This window comes from Mastomys coucha, unplaced genomic scaffold, assembly GCF_008632895.1.
Source record: "Mastomys coucha isolate ucsf_1 unplaced genomic scaffold, UCSF_Mcou_1 pScaffold3, whole genome shotgun sequence".
Lineage (NCBI taxonomy): Eukaryota > Metazoa > Chordata > Mammalia > Rodentia > Muridae > Mastomys > Mastomys coucha.
Window position 1 is genome coordinate 57,938,614 of NW_022196909.1, and position 20,218 is coordinate 57,958,831.

At 44.1% G+C, this 20,218-nt stretch overlaps 1 protein-coding gene across 4 annotated transcripts in view; it reads left to right on the plus strand.

The window, feature by feature from the left end:
- Positions 1-20,218, plus strand: part of Adgrf5 (adhesion G protein-coupled receptor F5) — a 100,447-nt gene that overhangs the window by 24,528 nt on the left and 55,701 nt on the right. For 3 of the 4 annotated variants that reach the window (XM_031346732.1, XM_031346733.1, XM_031346729.1), the window contains exon 2: positions 16,036-16,158. In XM_031346732.1, the coding sequence (XP_031202592.1) occupies positions 16,060-16,158 (99 nt within the window). In that variant the 5' untranslated portion in view covers positions 16,036-16,059. Of the gene's footprint in view, positions 1-1,921; positions 2,151-16,035; positions 16,159-20,218 lie in introns of those variants that run through there. The other variant, XM_031346730.1, reaches the window with a different exon arrangement.

The following is a 20,218-nucleotide window of genomic DNA, read 5'->3' on the forward strand; positions in this document are numbered from 1 at the left end:
TTCTCTAGTTTTGTTTTCATATACTTGAATTCAACTGACCTTGCATTGAAACTGTTTGGAAATTGATTCCATCTGTGTTGAACGTGTACAGAACCTTACGTCTTATCATCATCTTCCAAACAACACAGAATCACAATCATTCCTGCAGCAAACGCTGCATGGAGACGTTACATTGGCTAACTGAGGGATTGTGGTGGTTTAAAGCATGTAGGAATACTCATGCAACTTATAGATGACTGCTGCGCTATTTCATAGAAAGAACTTGTCTATACTTGCCCTTCAGGATCTCTGGGGCTCCTAGAACTGATCCCTGATGGATAACTTCCCCTAGCTTTTGTCTCCAGGCTGATTGATATTTGCTCTCTGCCCTGCAAAGACAGGATGATCAGAAGGCAAGACGAATAGAGAAAGGGTGGCCGAGTGGAACAGGGAGAGAGTTGAGAATGAGGATGTAGGTTCCATGTCTCCAGGCCAGGCCTCTAAACTTTTTATTCATAAATTAAGTGTATGTTTGTGTGAGTGAGTGAATGTGTGTGTGTGTGTGTGTGTGTGTGCGCACACACTCATATATGTGTGAAGGCATATCAGAGGACAATTTAATAGAGTTGATTTTCTCCATTTACCTTTATATGGGCTCTAGGGATTGAACCTACTTCTTTAGGCTTACATGGCAAAAGCTTTTACATGTTGATCCATTTCCCTGGCCTATCCAGACTAGGACTTTAGTTTTTCCAAATGATCTACAGCAGTGCTTATACGTTCTGTATAGTTTTTAAAATCATAGTTCCATGCAGTAAAACTAAGAAAAACATGTTTTTTTTTTCTTTTTTGGTTTTTCAAGACAGGCTTTCTCTGTATAGCCCTGGTTATCCTAGAACTCACTCTGTAGACCAGGCTGGCCTCAAACTCAGAAATCAGCCTGCCTCTGCCTCCCAAGTGCTGGGATTAAAGGCGTGTGGCACCACTGCCTGGCTAAAACTAAGTTTTAATACCTTCAAGTCATATGCATGTGACTGTCTGACTAGGCATTCGTAGGGCCGTGGTTTGAATTCTTTTTATTCAGGCTCTGAGATCGGTGCCCTGACAGTACATGATTTTCTCTAACACCTGGGATTATCTGGGATTGCTTACTTCCCACACAGACTTCTGTGCCCCAGTAGCACCTTAAAGTTTCAGAAATTGAGCAGCATATCACACACACACACACACACACACACACACACACACACACGTTCAGTACATAACAGTATACTGCTTCCCATCTTTCTTCAGACCCTGGGCAGGCCACCAGCTTTTCCTCGAGCCCTACTTTCCTTACTTGTGTGGTAAGGGCAGGTAGGATCGAGTTCAGCTCAGAAACTGTAATTGTGGTTGTGGTTTACAATTAAACCCTGTGACAGAAGCCTGCCGACTAGCCCTCTTCATGTCTCCTTATCTTCAAATATTGTTGCTGAGATGATGTTGAAGTGTCGCAGAATGAATATCATTTGATACAAATGTTCAGTTTCCCTGGAAACTAGATGTCCCCTACTGTGATGTATCTGAAGCACAGGTCTCCCCCAAGCTCCAGACAGGTCTCCCATCCTCTGGGATATTTTTAGCTTTTGACTTCTTGGCCCTGTTAGAGACAATGGAATGGACTCATGGGTAATTTTAATTTTCCTTACACCGTCTAAGTATATGGTCAATGTGTTGGAGGCTTCAATCAGGTATCCATTTCTTTTTTTTTTTTTTAACCTCCATCGGAGAAAGAAAAGCAAGGACAAGGGGCATTGCTCAAACAAGTCTTTCCACTTGCAGGACAGGCTTCTCAATAAGAGGACCTGAAGGACTTCCCATGGGCGTGAGGGAAATCGCACACGCCATCCGGGGAAGTGGACCAGGAAATCGCTTTCTTGTTTTTCAAACAGCAACAAGGCTCTAGGGGATGGCTCCGTGAGGCTTGGAGGAGTGCAGCTCCAGGAGGCAAAAGTTGAGCAAAGGAGTGGCCAGACTGTTCACAATGATGCCTGCCCTGCTGCCTCCTGACTGTCTGTGAGGTTCCCCAAGAAGGCTGAGGGGCCAATGGCCCCTTAGTGAAAAAACAGAGAAGTTTCTAGACATCTATTGAGAGCAGGCGCTTGCCTGGAGACTACAACACTGGTGGACAGGTAACAGATTTTTCTCTTTCTGTGGTCCGTGTCCCTTTGTAGACAGACCTCCGGCAACCTGAGGCATTTTTATGGTCTGCGTTGTCCCTTTTATTCTCTGTCTGATAATCTTTAGCATAGCTGTGTGCTATGAAGGTAATGTAGAAGGTACCGCCACCACTGGAAGTCCACAGTGAGGCCTGCTTCGGGGGACATGAGGGTGTCTCCCTCCAGTTCACTGCTGGGAGCAGTTAGGATTTTCTCTTTAGTAGGGATAGCCAGGCAGCCACCGTGATGGTGGCCTGGGGCAAGAGGGAGGGGATTGCACTTCAGCCACAGAAGGAGCCCTGAGACAGTGCTTGGGTGGGGCACGGAGACCTCCTGCCTGTGGCCAAGGGAAAAGGAGCTTTTATGTTTCTCAGTTAAAATGTCTGGTCTTAAGAGCCGGTCAGACTTGCTTTAAATGTTGTAGAAAGTTGGGAACAAAATCTATAGAGTATACAAACAGTTGACTTAAATCGTATTTTCGTGTATTTTGTAGAAAGTCAGGTTGTAAATTCCACCATAGCTCTTTGTCCTCTGGAGAGGGACTAAGTAGAGTTGGTTTTTTTGTTTGTTTTTATTTTGTTTGCTTTTTTTAGTTTTTGAGACAGGGTCTTGTGTCTTGCTTTGTAGCCCTGGTTGGCCTGGAACTTGCTATATAGACAGGGCTGGCCTCAGACTTGCTGTGTATGTGTCTAAAGTACTTGGAAGCCAGAGGTGAGCCATTTTTTTTTCTAATTGCATAGGAATATAGGGATGTATTCTTACTGTGGAAGACTGGCTCTTGATGGTTTTAAAACTTTATACTTCTCAATACATGTTTTCCCCTCTCTCAAAAACTATCCCTCAAGTACTCTGTGTGGTACTGGGTGAAGGCTTGTTTGTTTGTTTGTTTATTTGTTTTGTTCTTCCTGGCCCAGGATGAGGCCCCACAAGTTCTCATTGTCAATTTTTTTTAATGAGACTTAAAAATCTCCTCTGTGGAAGAATAATGTGATACAATAGGAATGTGTCCAGCTCATTAAAATTTAGAAAATATGAAAAAAAATTCTCTCTTTTTTACTATTTTGCTATTTTTGGTGTTGCTTTTATTTTTAACAATATTAATAACACCTTCTTAAGGATGAAACTTTAAGATTAACAGCAGTTTGGGCATTTTCTTGGAAGGGCATCAGACTTCGCATTATTCTAGAAATGAGAAGGGGACAAATAAAGAATTTAACTGACTGTATAGATCCGTCTATCATTCAAAAGCTAAATGGTTGACCAAGGAAAGGCTAGATGAAGGCAGGGAAATTTTGATATTTACTTGATGAGTCATCTTCCAAATATCTTAACCATCTGTAAAAGGTATCCTTCTTTCTCTGACCCCATTCTCTATATTGTAAAAACATAAAAGTCTAAGGAAAACATAGCAATGAGCAAGTCTTCGTGGGTCATAGAGAAGGGGAGGGGCCTTCATAAAGAAAAAGTAAACAAGGAAAAATGAGAAAAAAAAACCCTGAGAGTAATAACAATTCACTCAGTTGTTCGTATTTTCTTGATGTATCCAAGGCAACCTAGACTCTAGGGGGGATCACTTGGGGCTGCTGGAGTTAATATTCTGCTCCAGACTATCTTGTTCAACTTGCTTTCCACAGGTCCTCTTCAGAGCAGTCACTAAGCTAATGAAAACTCTCAGCCCACTGCACTGAGCTGGTGGGGGCGGGGGCGTCTGGGTAATCCCGAGCTGTACCAGAATGCAGTCATACCACGCTGCACCACTTGACGCTCAGCAGCATCTCAGGGTAGTCACAAAGTCATGCCGGTTGTCACCTCCAGAGTAGTCGGGTCAATCAGCCTTCTGTAAATCTCAGTTCAGTCTCTTAAACTCAAACACAGTTTTCATCCTCCCAGAAGGCACCCATATCCCCTCTTTTACTGGGCTACAGATAAAAACTGGCACCCGATTCCTTCTCTGTTGAATAAAGTGAGAAGTGAGAAAAGGAAAGTAACAGTAATTTGCCCAGCTTTATACAGTGGCTCTCTTGCAGGCCCCCAGGATGAGAACTCACATCTCTTTTCAGTCTGCCAACCCCTTTCTTAGCTGCGAATGTGAAGGTAAAAAGATAACGAAGAACTGATAACATTATCTTGAGCACATTCACTTTCACAGCATGGTGAATGCTTTGCTGGGAGTTTTGAAGGGGCACCGAATTATTCCGTTGTGTGGATGGTCGAGGACTACAATACCTGCTGTCGGTTGCTGTCAACCTCAGGAGTTTCCATAACCAGAGGAAGGTCCACGCACTTCGAGGTCGCAGTTGGATCAGAACCTTTCTGCAAGGGTCCTCCTGTGAATTTGTTATTTGCTTTTCTGAAAAGTCTCCCTACTGGTTCCATTAGAACCCCAGGGTCAAGAATGGGAATCCTGGCTGTGCTCAGCTGTAAGCATTCTGAGTTAGAATCCTGGCAGGCAAGGATGGAGAAGACACTTCTGCTTCCATCCACAGTGGCATTGTCTTTCCAGTTTCAACCGGAATGACCCCACTGACTTGACGCAGATACATTAGCTGCTGGTGCTTGCAGAGACTATGGAGTCTGATTAAATGTTCTAGTAAACAGGATGCGCTCAGTTAAATGCGTGAACTGGCTGTGGGCACGTCAGTAAATGCCAGAGTGGCTTGCCAGCTCTGCATTTCAGTTCGCATTCTTTAACTCTGGTCTCCATCCTCAAAAGATTTGGAATGTCGCTTACTTCCTCAAAGATGATCACGAGAGTAAAGACCTTAAAGATCACAGCCTCGTGGAATCAGGTACTCCAGAGAGGTTTTGCAAGATTAAAAACACAGGGGATCATGTCGTGTAATTACTCTGGACTCTTAACATGAGTCAAGGAGCACGTGCGGAGAACTTTAGTAACATATATTCCCTTTGCACTGTGTCCTGGGCACCAAGTGCAGCACTTTGCAAAGATCACTCTTTTTCAGTGATGCTGACAGGCCTGTGTTATTACCATCTTTATTTTGTAGTTAAATAAATATGCAAAGGTTGAGTAAGTTATTTTAAAATAAATAACTAGAGGGTAATAGAGTCATAATTATATTTCAGGCAATCTGACTTCAGAGTTTATTTGCCTAATTATTATGTCGCACTCCAAAAAATGTAAAAGCAGTGCTACGTGATCCACTGGGCCAGAAAAGCAGCTAGGTAGAGAAACGCAGATGTATTTCAAAGAAGGGCACATCTCTGAAGAAACAATGAGAGACAGTGTAGTACAAGGTTCTGACAACTGACCCTACAACTTGCTATGTGACCCAGGTATATTGCATAATTTAACCAGGCATTGGTTTTTCCCACTCTACAAGTGATGGTTCTCATTGACAGGATCATAAGGAGTAAGTGAGCCTGATGTGTGTGGATGCTTAGCCTTAAATTGAGTCTGTAGATAAAATGCCGGATAAAAGGTATTGGCCATTGTTAATTGAATTTAAAGGGGGAGCAAACAATGTGTGAAGCTCAAAAAGGAAAAAAAAAGAAGCTTCGCAGTAGCCAAGATCCATATGAGAAGACATTCAGAGGTGGTAATCCATTTAACCCACGTTCACTGTTAGTGTTTGTGTCCTTTTTTTTGTAAAAGAAGTTACAGTCAGCTCTTGTGAGTAGATTCCTCTGTATCCAAACACTGCAGAGACGATGCTGGCTGAGCTGGCTTTGCGTTTGGTCTCTGCGTTTGCGTTTGTCAGGTGTTACCTAGACATCTTCCTCAGAGCATCTGAAATGATTGAAGTGCTTGAACCAGATACAGTGGTGATCTAGATGGGAGTTTTTTTCCAAGCAAATTTATCCGTTGTTATTGTGTGGAATTAGTGTTCAGAGGAAATGGGCAGGGGGCATTCAGGAGCCTACAGCTACCATCCAGATGTGACTGGGTAACAGCCAAGCCAGACAAAAGGGACATGGGCTCTGAGAGTGTCATCAGTTACTTGGTTGCTGGTGGGATGGGATTCTATTCCCCTGTCTGCTTCTTGCATCCAAGTCCAAGAAGAATCGTAGGGCTCTGGGCCTGCATGTCAAGAGAATGAAACTAGCAGGTAGCAAATCCAGGAAGAGTTGGCTAGGAAAGAAAGCAGAAGCACAGAAGACAGCAGATTCTGTTTTAGATGAACCACGTTTTGATCCAGATAGAACTAATACTGCTGGAGTCACATGCCCAGTATTTAACAAATAGGACAGTGTAGAAGCAAGGCTTGGAGTATTCTCATATATGCCAACTGTTTAAACTGTGGAGCTGGGCTTGCTCCCCAAGAGCAAAGGTGTCAAGAAAGAAAGGTCAAAACTGAAGGAGAGGTGTTTGGCAGGACCCAGGCTATGGTGAATGTAGTGGATGAGAAAAGGAGGGGAGCAGAGAGAAGAAGGGAAGGAGAAGGGTATCACAGAGGAGGGACACAGGTGAGAAACCCGAGAGAGCACTGGAGACATATTGTCAAGTTCTTTCATATAAAGTGGTATTTATAAGAAGTACTAAAGTCACATGGTCATAATTAAGACATCTTAGAACAGGAAGGTTATCTAAGAATATTGCATTCAGAGAGAAAAATTAAGTAATTTTTTTTCTGTTTCATGCAGCATACTCCTTATTATTGAAATTGAACAATATCCCTAAAGGGAGGGATAAAAATGTAAGAGACTTAAGATCATGACCAAGGGTGGCCGCACCAGATCATAGGAAGGTGGTGTGGCCAGGGCTGGAAAGGAGCGACTTCAGAAGGCTAAGATGGCCCTGTAACTGTGTACACGCTGGAATATTTGTGTGCATGTGTGTGTGCATGCACGGTGTGTGTATGTGTGCATGTGCATGTGTGTGTGTGTGCAAGTGCATGTGTGTGTGTGTATGTGTGTGTGTGTGCATGTGTGTTAGGATCCTAATCCTTCAAGATGTATGCACATAGATGCATACTCATGGATGAAAGCATGTGTGTTAAGGATAAATATCTACCTCTGGTATCTCCTTCAGTCACTTTCCATCTTATTTTTTTGAGACAGGATCTCTCACTGAACCTGGATGTCACCAATTTAGCTAGTGTGATTGGCCAGCAAGCCACATGTGTGTGTGTGTGTGTATGTAAGTTGTGAGATAGACTAGATAAGCGCATATATATATGTGTGTGTGTGTGTGTGTGTGTGTGTGTGTGTGTGTGTGTATACAGCTCCCCAGCCCAACATGTTGAAGTATTTTAAATCACAGGTTCTGTTTGTTAAATCGTTACTGTTTCAAGTTTTCCACAACCCAGCAGTGGAATAGTTAAGATTTGACCCAGAAGCCGCTGCCTCCCTGGTGGGTGGCCACAAATTCCTACAGTTGTGTAGCTACTCACCCACACCAGGAAATCTACCAATTGGGCTCCTTCTAAATCTATTCCTATGGCCAACCACAGGGCTACCCCAGTCTGCAGTTGGAATGCCTGCTTGACATTGTTCTGCTCGGTGCAGGGAAACCCCTTTGTGATCCATTAAAGCTGTGAGATAGAATAGATAAGCGCCCACAACTAGGAACTTCATGTTTTTTTTAAAGATGATAATCTCTGCTTAAAGGTTAAAATCTCCCAGTGACTTACAAGGAGGCAAGAAGGCTAAGGGGTTATCAAGAACCAACACATGTGTAGCGTGTTTTGGAAAACTCCATCCCATTGTGTACAAACAAATGTTCGTCTGTAATCAGATAGTCCCCGAGCTGCTGGGACACAATGCCGCTACAGAATCTTATTTCAAGGCAAAGGAAAATTAAATAGAAGAGGAAAAAAAAAGCTCTTCAATAGAATCCTTTAATTGGCATTGTGTTTCGTGTTTGTGTTGATTAAATATTTACCTTACAACCCTGCATGTGCCAGGGATGAGTCATTGAATTAAATAAGGTCAACAAAGATAAGTCTTATCAGCTCTGCAGTTGTAAATACGGTCTGCTGGGAGCCTCTTAAAGCTATGCTTGAGTATTTTGAATCTGCACTTCTGTAGATCTGGAGGGAGGTTATATGTGGCCAGCATCCCATCCACATTGGAGCTTCAAGCATTATGCAGATGAACGAAGATATCTTATGTGTGTGTGCACACCTGTGTGTGTGTGTGTGTACATGTACTTTCTGCACTTTCACACATATGGGAAGATGTACACCCTCATGTGTATATGGCAGACAGTGGTCAATATTGAGTGTGTGTCTGTTTCTATAGCTCCCTACTTTTTTGACTATTGCTTTGGTTTCACAGTTGGCCTGACTGGCTAACAGAGTGAACCCCAGGCAGGTTCCTGTCTCTGCCTCCCCAGAGCGGGGATTATAGGACCACACCATTCTGCTCAGTTTCCTCATATGGGCTCTAGGGATCCTAATTCAGGTAATGGGCACAACAAGCACATTGCCTATCCAGCCGTCTCCCCAGCGCAAATGCTGTTTTCTCATGATTCTGGAGATCAAACTCAAATCTTTGGACAGGGCAGGCAATTGCTCTGACATTGAGCCACATCCCCAGTAAACAGGAGAAAGAAGATCAGTGTGTAAAGCTGCTCCTGAAGTGAGGCACCATTGCCTACTGTCCACCGGCTAGGAACTCTGCTTGGCACTTCATAAATGAACATACCACTGTAGTCTAAGTCTTAATTTTCATAAGGATATGTTTTCAAAGAGATCCAAGTCTGTACCCTAGGGCATGGAGGTAAGGTATATAAAGAGACAGCTCCCAAGACAGGCTGTGGTGGCATACCCCTTTAATACCAGTGCTCAGGAGGTAGAAGCAGGTGGATCTCTGCTGAGGCCCAGCCTAGTCTACAGAGTGAGTTCCTGGACAGATAGGGTTACACAGAGAAACACTGTCTCAGAAAACAAAAGATGGAGGAGTGGTGGTGGTGGGGGAGGTAGAGGGAAGGAGGAAGGAATGAATGGAAGGAGGGAAGAAGGGAAGGAGGGAGGAAGGAAGGGAGAAGAAAGGAGGGAAGGAGGGAGAGAATGAGGGAGAAAGGGGGAGAGGGAAGGAGGGGAAGGGAAGGAGGGAGAGAGGAGGATGGAGGGAGAAATGGGAGGAGGGAAGGAGAGATGGAAGGAGGGGGAGAGGGAGGGAATGTGAAGGAGGGATGGAAGGAAGAAGAGGGAGGGAGGGATGAAGGGAAGGAAGGACAGACAAAGGAAGAGGGAAAGAGAAAGAGAGATCCTAAAGTACTTCCAAAATGCCCAATAACGTATTTCCTTAGTGAGCCCCAGGCCAACGCCAAGTTGAGTCAAAGTCAAGAGTTTCTCTGAAACCATCCTAGTGTTCAATGAACTTCATTCCATTCATAAAAAGAGAGCCACTGATACAACAACACTCAAGTATGTGGTACAAAATGAAGGACCCCCCTCCCCCAGACCTTTGTAAGCAAATTCTGGAGTCCCATGCTTGCCATCTCCAACTACTTACCTCCTACACACTACAACTTTTCCCAGGATGGTTACCACCAATGAGACATCTCATCCTGTCTGAAGGCCCCATGAGCATCCTCAGATCCTCCTTCATGGACTTCAGCATCACTGGACATTGTTGGCCACATCCTTATCCACAAATGCCAAACTTCCCTGGCTCACATTATTCTCATTGCTCATTGCTTTAGTTCTCCATGTTTGACTTTGGTGACAGGGTCTCACAGTGTAGCTCAGGCTGATCTTGAACTCAAGATTCCCCCTGCTTCAGCTTCACAAACACTGAGATTATAAGTGTGCAGGGGTACATGGCTTGCTCCCTCCACCTCCTGTCACTCTACTCTTGCTCCTAAATATCCAGGTACAATCATCCTCTTGGCCTAGATTTGACTATTTGAGATTCTGTTGGATTTGATCCTAGCCTCCTCTCCTACCTGTCTCTTTATTTTATTTTACTAATCATGTGGTCAACATTATCAGGTCTTCCTACCCTGGCGTTCACCTCACGGAACATTTGTCTTCTGCTCTTTTGATGTCCACGTACTCTGACCCACTTATAGCTCCTTAAGTGAACCACGCTGTCTCCTACCCCAGGGCCTTTGCACATGATGTTCTTGACTTGGAAACTTTTAATTCACTCTCTCTCTCTTTCTCCCTCCTAAAGTTAATTGAAATGTATGCTTCAAATGCCTGGGCACCTTCCATAAACTCAAGACGGAGTCAGATCTTTGTTAGTTAGTTAATTAGTTAATTTGTTTGTTTTTGCTCTCCAGAAAGTGAAGCACATTACTGAAATGATCCACATTGGATTTACGCTTCCTACATTGAAATTCTTGCTCAAAGTTATTTAAGCACCCACTATGTGGCTCAGTTAATTTTAGATCATACTGTTAATTAGAAAGCATGTCTGAAACACTTCAGTGGGGCTGTTATAAAGATGAAGTGACTAAATATAGTTGGTTCTCAGCATTGGGTACATAACAACTGCTCAAGAACAGTTAATACTACAGTGACTCAAGCCACGGATTCTTTAATGATGTCTGTCTGCTTCATTAGACTCCAAGCTCTATGGAAACAGGACTTACTGTCTAGGTGACTGCCACTTCCTTGAGCCCAGGGGAACACCTGGCCCTTGTCAGAACCTAATAAATGGATGCATAAATAGATGGGTGAGGGATTCGTGGCTTCATGGAACAATGCGTGTCATGCAGGCAGGAAGGTTCAGGGCCTGCATTAGTGTGTGTAGGTGTTCAGGGAATGGGACTATTTATAGCTCCATGTATCAAGGGACTCGCATTAGGAGGCAGCCTTTTCCTGGACACAGTGGGCGGGTAAACTTTGAATGTACAGTGACTACTGGGCCTACGAGAGATGAAGATTAATGTGCCAAGTAAATGGCAGGACTATCTTAGTTTGCCAACCACTTAAAAATAGTTTGCTGATAATTGTTCCCGTCCACCCTCAAGAATCATTTTGGTTTGACTTTTCACTTTTGTATGAACACTGGAAAAACTTCTTGTACTGTTTTAGATACTGCTATGTCAGCCAACATCAGTAGTGGAAAGATGGGGAATGCTTATTAACTATATTATTCAAAAATAAAAGTCAGATCATGGGAGCCTTGGGTATCAATGACAGTACTTTTATTTTGAAAAGCATTAGGAGCTGAGCAGGGAAGGACTAGAGAGAAAGGTGTGACAAAAAGACTCAGCTATCTAAGTAGAATTGGGACAAAGAAAAAGGGGGGTGGCTATTGTTGCCATAGTAACACAGGTCAGGTAGGGAGGCCTGGGCCAGGTCACACATCAGAGGCAGATGGCTTCAGTCAGATTCAGAAGTTAAACTGGTCAAGACTGCAACTAAGATGAAAAACATGTAAGGAATTGTATGTGTTTAAAGGAGTCACAAGATTTTCCAAGGGCAACTGCTGTAACTCAATTATCCGATAAATTCTTGCCTTCGTTCATAAGAAAACTCAAGCTCAGTAGATAAAGTGGTCTGTCCTGTGCCACACCAATGACTAACTGGTGGCCACGTGAATGCATGTTTTGGTTACCTGCTCCATTCTGAGAAAAATTTCCATGTATTATTGTTGCTATTTCATCAAGAAATTCTCTTGGCTCAAATGCCCCTCCCCTGGTACAATAGGTCACTTGGTAATCAGTGACTCCCCTATCCTGTACCAAAATGTGGCTCTGAGCCCTGAACAAAGTTTCCATTTCTGTATCTGGGAAGCGAAGTAGGAATGATTTAGCAGTCTCACAGAGTTATGGATAGCGTAGAGGGTTAAATGATGCAATCTGTTTAATTTTAGAGATGATATTGCACGCACTATGCAGCCAAATCTTACGTGCCTTTGTTTCCCAAACACTGGAATCTCAGGCTTGAACTACGGTGCCTAGAGGGTATCACCCTCATAGAGCAGAGCACCACCCTGGGCATACTTCCCCACCTTGAGCCTAGGAACTGTGATCCTGATTACCATCTGCAGTTATCCAGAGCCCTAGCAACATGGTTCACCAGGCTGTAGGAAAATCCGATTAGCTGGAATTTAAACAATCAGTGGTTACAGCTATGGTTCTAACTCTCTCCACCCCTAGCTAGCTGTGAGATCATTAGCACTAAGCTTTAGTGTTTTCATCTGAAAATCCGGCAAGGCAGAGCTGGGTGAAGTTTACCAAAGCCAATTATTTCCATAAAGAATCCCACACTGGCCCTGTTGGGAGAACCTTGCTATCCCTGTGGTCATCCACTGAATCGTCAGACAACCTAGATATGACCATTCTATGAACAGGAGTTGAACCCTTCAGGAGTTCTATTTCCTCACCCTTAATCAAACAGGGTTATCCAGGACTGCCGACAGGATTCTAGGAGAAGAGCCAGTCTTTGGGTGCAGGCTGCCTCTCAGATTAGAGAAGAGAGGCTGGGTCTTCACTGTGCCTTTTGTGGTGCACAGTCACTCCACAAGGCACCATCACTATTGGCAGCTGAGGAACCAGACACGGCATGGTCCGGGCTCTGCTGAGAACTGCTATGACTTATTCCTGGAATGTGACATCATCCTGCACTTTCCTGTCTTCTGCCTCTTCTGCCTTCATAGACTGGAAGACGGACTCTGGGTTGCTCAGTATGACGGGGCTAATCCTGGGAATTAGACCACATTTCCCAGCTGTTGGGTCTCGTAATAGGCCAGCTCATACAAGTAGTTGACTTAAAGTAGAGTGTCCAGTACTTTAATTAATTAAGAATTAATTAGGAACTGATTAATTAGGAATGACAGCAAATAATTTTCTTCCTCTTTCTGTGCCTTTGACCTTTGTTTGCTCCAGGAATGTTAGAAGCATTATGCATGTTTAGGGGCATTACAACGAAGGACACTTGTGACCACACATGGCCTTGTTTGTAGGAGGTAGCTCCAGATCTCAACTATATCAGTGTGGATGTTTTTCCCGTTCGCTAAGTTATGAAGCACTGTGGATTTCCTCGTAGGGGAGAACTCCTATGAGCTGGAAGCAGGGGTGGGGGGCTGGGGGGCTGGGGGTGGGGGTAGACATTAATTAGACCAGTTGCAAGGCTAAGAGGAGTCACAGCTTCAGGCTTCTTCCTTGATGAAGCAGGAGCCTGAATAGTTGATCTCCAGCTGGCACCATGCTCCTTTTGACCAAGGTGGTCATACTAGTTGCCAGTTATTTAGGATACCACTTTCCTTCCAGAGTGTAACTTTCCTGTCTTCCAGACAATGTCTCATCTTTACTGTATAGCTGACAATTGTCCCTCATTCCAGAGGATATTTGTAAGCTGGGGTCCTATCACACACACACACACACACACACACACACACACACACACTGAATGAGTCAAACAATGTGTTGTTTTTCTCCAAATGTCTCAACAGAGTGAAGAGTATAAACTTTATCAAGAACAATCTCAAAGGAGGCTAGAAGTAGAGAAGAGATGGAGCTGTATTGGCCACAGCCTATCTTGGTGTATCAGATGTGACTATTTAGGGACTTTATTTCCAAAGGATACTCCCTCAGGAGGTGAATTAATCTTCCCAGGCCCCAGCACAGGACATTATACACTGGTTGGCACATCTGGGCCAACCCAAACACAAATGAACGATTTACTGAAGCATTTGGGAAGTAAAGAGCGGCAGTTTCCTGTGGGCTCCCCTGTGCCTGAGTCCCTCCCTAGATTTCAGGGGCTAAGGAAGTCTAACTGTTCTCGGACCCTTGATTAATTGCCTCATTGTGGTGCCAACCAGTATATAATGTACTGTGCTGGGGCCTGAGAAGATTAATTTGCCTCCTGAGCGAGTATCCTTTGGAGATATAGAATGGGCTGATTCATTCTTAGCGATAGTTGCTATCAACAGACTCCACCAGCCTACTTACACCTCCACCAAAAATGTACATAACGGTTATGCGATATGCCATTTCGGCTTCCCTGCAGCAGTTGCAACTGGCCTGTGGCATCTGTCCCCAGACCTGAAATGACAAAACATTGTCCTAAAATAACTGAGCTGAAGAATTTTAAAAATGCATCAATTGCCAGATGTGCAAGCCGAAATGCTTCCCAAAGCCTTGTGTTTGCCCCTATCTCACCGGGGAGGGGAAACAGCAGTTGGCTCCTGGTGATTGACATACAGTCCCCACCCTCATCATGTGGTGTCCCCATCCTGATTCTCTGGTGCTCTCTGCAGCTCTCTCCTGCCTGCCCTCTGCCCTTCATGAACCACTGGGGTGATAACCATTGCCAGCCACGTTCACCGTGCTTTCGCGCTTTCAATTCTTTTCTTTCCTGCTTTACCCTATTATTTTTTCAGAGTCAGAATCTCAGGAGCCTCTTCCTGGCTTTTCATCTCATTTGCGTCTCAGGAAATTCTGAAAGCGCTAAGGGAGAAAACATAATGGCCTGCACTTTGTAGAGGAAACTCTGGGGTCAAATGAAGATTTAGTCAAGGACATGGGTCACAGTAATGCCCCCAGTCCGTAATCCTAATCTCCCATCTCAACCTGTGGCTCTTTTCACAGGTACACAGATATAGAATACCACAAGGAGAAGGCTGGGGAGACGGCTCAGTGGGGAAGGTGCCTGCTGTATTGCCATGTCATCCAGACCCCCCTAGCACCGACATTAACGCCATTCTGCAATCTCAGCACTGCTGGACAGGCAGGTTTATGGCTTGATGAGTAGTCAGCTGCGTCAGTGGATAAGCTCCAGGTTCACTGAAAGACCTGCTTCATAAAATAAAGTAGAGAGCGTGCACACACACACAAAGTCAGAAAGAAAGGATTTATACCAACTCTTTTTTTGTTTTGTTTGGTTTTGGTTTTGGTTTTGTTTCTGGATGTACTTGTTGGGATTATTGTTCTGATTTTCAAATAAAACAATGATTAATTGGTTACAAGCAAGCCCCCCTTTTGCATCTCCAGCATTATACAGAGAGAGTTAAAAACACACGTCTAATGGGATACTTTACACCACTAATATCATATATGTTTTGTACCATAATACGGTTATATAAAATAAAACGGATACTTTTATAACTAAATACTAACACGTCCTAGCCTATCAATATAGTCAAAGGGTCAACGGAGTGGTTTTCTTTTAATAGAATTAAAAGAAAAAGTAAGCTAAGAAAGAGTGGGGTAGACTTGAAAATACCAAAGTGCATTGAATGTAACAAATTCGAGGAGAGTTCTCTGAAGGCTTTTATGGTACAGTCTGTGTAGTGCATCATATTAAAGAGATCACTCTGTGCATATATATGTGGGGGGGGGTATGCATATGCCAAGCTGCATGCGCAGAAGCTAGAGAACCACAGCAAGTGCCCAGCCTTCACCTGTTTGAAGCAGGGTCTCTTTGATGTTCACTGCTGTGTGCGCCAGGCTGGCTGGCTAGGAGCTTTTGGAGGCTCTGTGCATTTTATTTCAGATCCGTCCATAGCAGCCCAGGATTTATAGATGTGCCACCTCGCCTGGCTTTCCATCGGTGCTAGGGATGCACAATCTCTGCTCTTCTGTTTGTGCAGCAAGCATTTTCCTCACTATGCTGTCTCTCAGGCTTCATTGCATCTCTTACTAAACTGCCCTTCTCTTTTTCTTGCTTTCTTTCTTTAGCCTCATTTTCTCCCCTCTTTCCTTCACCCCACTTTTCATCATGTCTACGGGACCTGTACCCCCAAACCTGCTGCCTTTGTAATACTCACGTTAACATCTCCAAATACCCACCTCTCCTCATCCTCCGTGACATGTCTGTCTCCTCAGGAAAGACAATGCTCCTTCCTCAGTTTGATTCCTCTGTGCCCTCCCCTCCCCTCCCCTTTCCCTCTATTGCAAAGGTCCTTGAGTGATGTGACTTTCAAGACAGGGGTTGGCAGTTCTTCCTCCTTTCCTAAATCAGTCACTGGGTCACTAAAGCATCATCTTTTCTTCCAGGCAAAGTCACTCAAACCTGAAGAAATGAGATCGCCAAGGATGGTCACGTTCTACTTAGTGCTTGTGATTTGTTCTTCAGAAGCTATGCTGAGCACACCAGCGGAGCCCATTGTTCATCCTTCGGTGAGTAACACTAAGTCTGCAGTCATTTCCTCCTCCCAGCTCTTTGATTTCCTGGTAAGGTCGCAATCAGAAAACAGTTCTTTGAAGCAATGGAATAGGAGGGGATTTTGAGACAGTGTCACAAATGTAACTATGTTACATGAATGTAACTAGTCATAAATGTATTAATTGGGCTAAGAGTTTGCACAATCAGAGATCAGTAGTATCAGGAAAGATCACCCAAGCCAGCTTCCCTTACTAGACTACCATCTCCACATCCAAGCAGGTTGATGGGAGGCATGCAGCAAGAAAAGTTCTAACTGCAGATCCACCCAAAATTGTAAGTTTACTTAAAACAGATTTAGAAATGATATAAGTCGATCGAAAGGTTCTTCACGGTAAATGTTGCCATCTCTGAAAGGCTGGAGACACCTGACTGGCTGAGGCTTCACACTGAAGCTAGACGTGATTAGGCAACACAGTTCAAAAGCCATTAGTCTCTGTGGGCATATCACAGTCAAAGGTTAACAGTCCCAAAGGGCTCTTCCTTAGGAATAATAAAGGTCGTTTGTCTTTGGGAAGTCAGGCAGCATTTAGCTAAGTAGGGGAGGTGATGGGTAGATTTTTTTCATGTAGGATTCTTTATCCTGCTTCTTCATGCATTAGAGGCAAGGTCTACTGCAGGCTGGGAGATCGGACATGTAATTCTGCATCTTAGACTCTTCACTTGTAGAATCATGCTAACAGTAGTAGCAGTTTTCTGTGATTCTTATAAGAATTAAATTGGTTTATATTTATGACAGGCATCAGAAAAAAAGATTGTGTTTCAGATCTTTTTTCTCTTGTATTGAACTATATCTGAGGAGACTGGACTATGATTCAGGAAATAAAATGTATTCACATTTAGTATGTTTGAAGTCTTACTTTCAGTGCTCTGTTTTATGACTGTGTTTATCGACTTTCTTGATGATGGAACAAATGTCTGTTGTAAACAACTCGGAGACAAAAGCCTCATAGCTTTAGAGACCGCACTCTGTGGAGGCGACATGACAGACCTCAAAGTCTGCGTTCACAGTAGCTGTGACACAGAGTAAAGGAAATGCTGGCGTCTGGTTGCTTTTCTTTTCTCCCCTTTAATTCTTTCTGCTCCATGCACTTGGACTCCCTATCATAAGGGCGAAGCCAACAACACCAGGGTGAGCCTGTTCTCAGGTAATCCTCTCTGGAAATGCCTTTATGGAGCCCAGAGTTGTGCATCAACCTCCCAGGTGATCCTTGATCCTCTCAATTGGACAATGAAGACTCACCATCTCTGAGATTGGATGTGCTTTCTTCCTTTTCCTGTTTTAGGGTCTAGGTTTTCTTTGTCCTTTTTGTTTTCCACTCTTGTGATCTGAAGAATGGCCACAATATGTGTCTTCTAAGCTCTGGTTTGCAGGAGAATGAACCAGCCTGCTCTTTGGATTAAGGAGGAAGCATTTGCATCTGCACCATAGTGGTTATTTAGAAGATGTGGTGTGATTTCCACATTGAGGTTAATCTATCCTCTTTTTCAGATGTGTCCCTAGTGACCCCACCCACAGCAACAAGCTGCGCATGTCTACTTGGCATCATACCTCGACTGCTGTCCAGCTCTCACCCACACAAGCTTCAGAGTCTTCCTTAATTTTTCTTATATCTCTGAACCTATGCCCTCTCACATCCCTTCTCTGGCTTGCTGTAAGGATCTTACATACATGCTTTCACCAAGGGCCAAAGAATTGGTCCTTTTAGTTAATGTATGTTGCTAGCCAACTGTGAGGAATCTTAGTAAGATAATTATCCAACTTGGAATGGAAAGGTTAGCTTGCCATTCTAGGCTAACAGAAGGAGTGAGTGGAAGGCTCTGGTGATAGGGGCTGAGATGTGGGGCAGCTGGAGTCCCTGCTGAGCATCTTGTTTGGTATCTGTCCCTTTAGATTTTCACATCTACCTTCCAAGCTGGGGAATTGGCTCAGTTCCTGGACTGTTCTTACTGTGCAAGAGTAAGGACCCAACTCTGACCCTTAGCACCCCTGTGTAAAAGCCAGATGTACTAGCATATACTCATCACCCCATGCTGGGGAGGATGAAGAGAGCAGGATCCCTGGTGCTCAATGCCAACTGGCCCAGACAAATTGGTGAGCTCTAGGTTAAAAAGAGAGAGTCTATGTCAAAAACCAAGGCAAAGAATAACTGAGGGAGGCATCTAAAGTTTACCTCTGGCTGCTGAGTATACATAGACAGACAGACACACACACACACACACACACACACACACACACACTCACACACAAACATACAACTCTTATTTCTAATTGATTACCCTCCCCAACTCCAGACCACCCACTTCCACCAAAATTATTTAGAAAGCCATCTTGTGTGAAAGGTGGGGCTCTTCCTGGAATTGGTGACCTTGTCTCTCCCGACTGAAGTGCTGCTGTCAGGAAATCCCCACTGGACAGAGTTGTGGTGCAGAGCCTCATCTGGAGGACTTTGTATAAAGTGCATAGACAGATTCAAGTGAGCTGTTTTGTCTAATCTGAAAACACCGCAGAAGTTTGTGATTGGAGTCCATTTCCTCTTCTTAGCTATTGTAGCCAGAGAGCAAAATTTAGTAGAAAAAGCAAGTGCCAGACTTTCAGTTACCCAAGCTAGAACCCCCTGAGGACTCAGGATGGCAAGGCTGGTCCCTGGGAGCCTAAAGCAGTGGGACACAAGAGCACACACCACTGCCATACCTCACATTAGATACATTATACACCTCTGCACAGGTATTGTTTAGAATGTAGAAATCGGAGCTTAGGTAGTAGGAGGAGGCTAATAATAGGAGGGAGCAATGGGAGTCAGCTCATGATGTGACTCTATCTAGTCTTTGCTTGTTCAAATCCTAGGACCTGACAGCCCAGTTTTGGGTAGTACAGTACATCAGGGCAGGAGGAACAGGACGTGAAAGCTGTGCCTTGCAGAGACAAGTCCAGAAAACTCCAGATGGTCACTATAAAGCATCAATTCTCAACCTGTGGTTTGTGACACATTTGGGGGTCTGAGCTACCCTTTCACAGGGGTGAGCTAAAACCATTGGAAAACAGAGATATTAACATTATGATTCATAACAATAACAAAATTATAGTTATGAAGTAGAAAGGAAATAATTTATGGTTGGGGGTCACCACAACACGAGGAACTGTACTAAAGGGTCATGGCATTAAGAAGTTTAAGAACCACTGCTACAAAGATTTGAGAAGGTGGTGACTCCCATAAGGAACCTTCACACATGGGACGCACTGGTCACGAAGGCTCCCAATCTGTCAGTGAGCTTAGTCAGACTGTGGGAAGGAAAGGAAAAATTCTGCCCTCACAAACCTTGAGATACTCGGCATTAGATATGAGATGTATTTTGATTTTTAACACATTGTAGCCAGCAGAGTTTGTCGTTTGTCTGTGTTCTTCAAACATACCTCAGAACATACATAGGTGGCTAGCCCCTCCTTGGCCTTCATGGAGGATAGAAATGGGACTGCAGAGCCGGAATCTTCCTTCTATCTGGGCACCAGGCCAAGCCACAGGCACGGGAAACCGAGAGGAACCACCCTATACATCAACTGCGTGACTTCAGTTCCTGTATCCTTACATTCCTCTGGGACAACTCACTGCAGAGGAAGCAGCAATTGGACTTTTGAAATTCCAGTCACCATCCATCATGTCTCCACTTCTTCAAGAGCATTTATGAACTCTCATGTACATAGAACGCTCCCTGCCCTTCCTCACTTCTTATACATTTTAATGTTCTCCTCCACCAGTATCTCTTAAGGACTTCAAGGATAGGCATACACACAAAGCAGCTGGTAATTTCCCCCAAATTATAGCTTAGAATAGAGAGAAAGACCAGCCAGGGAAACTGTTAGTTGAAAAAGGAGTAAGGGTGTTGGGCGTGGTGGTGTATGCCTTTAATCCTGGCACTCAGGAGGCAGAGGCAGGTGGGTTTCTGAGTGTGAGACCAGCCTGGTCTACAGAGTAAATTCCAAGACAGCCACGGCTACACAGAGAAACCTTGTCTCAA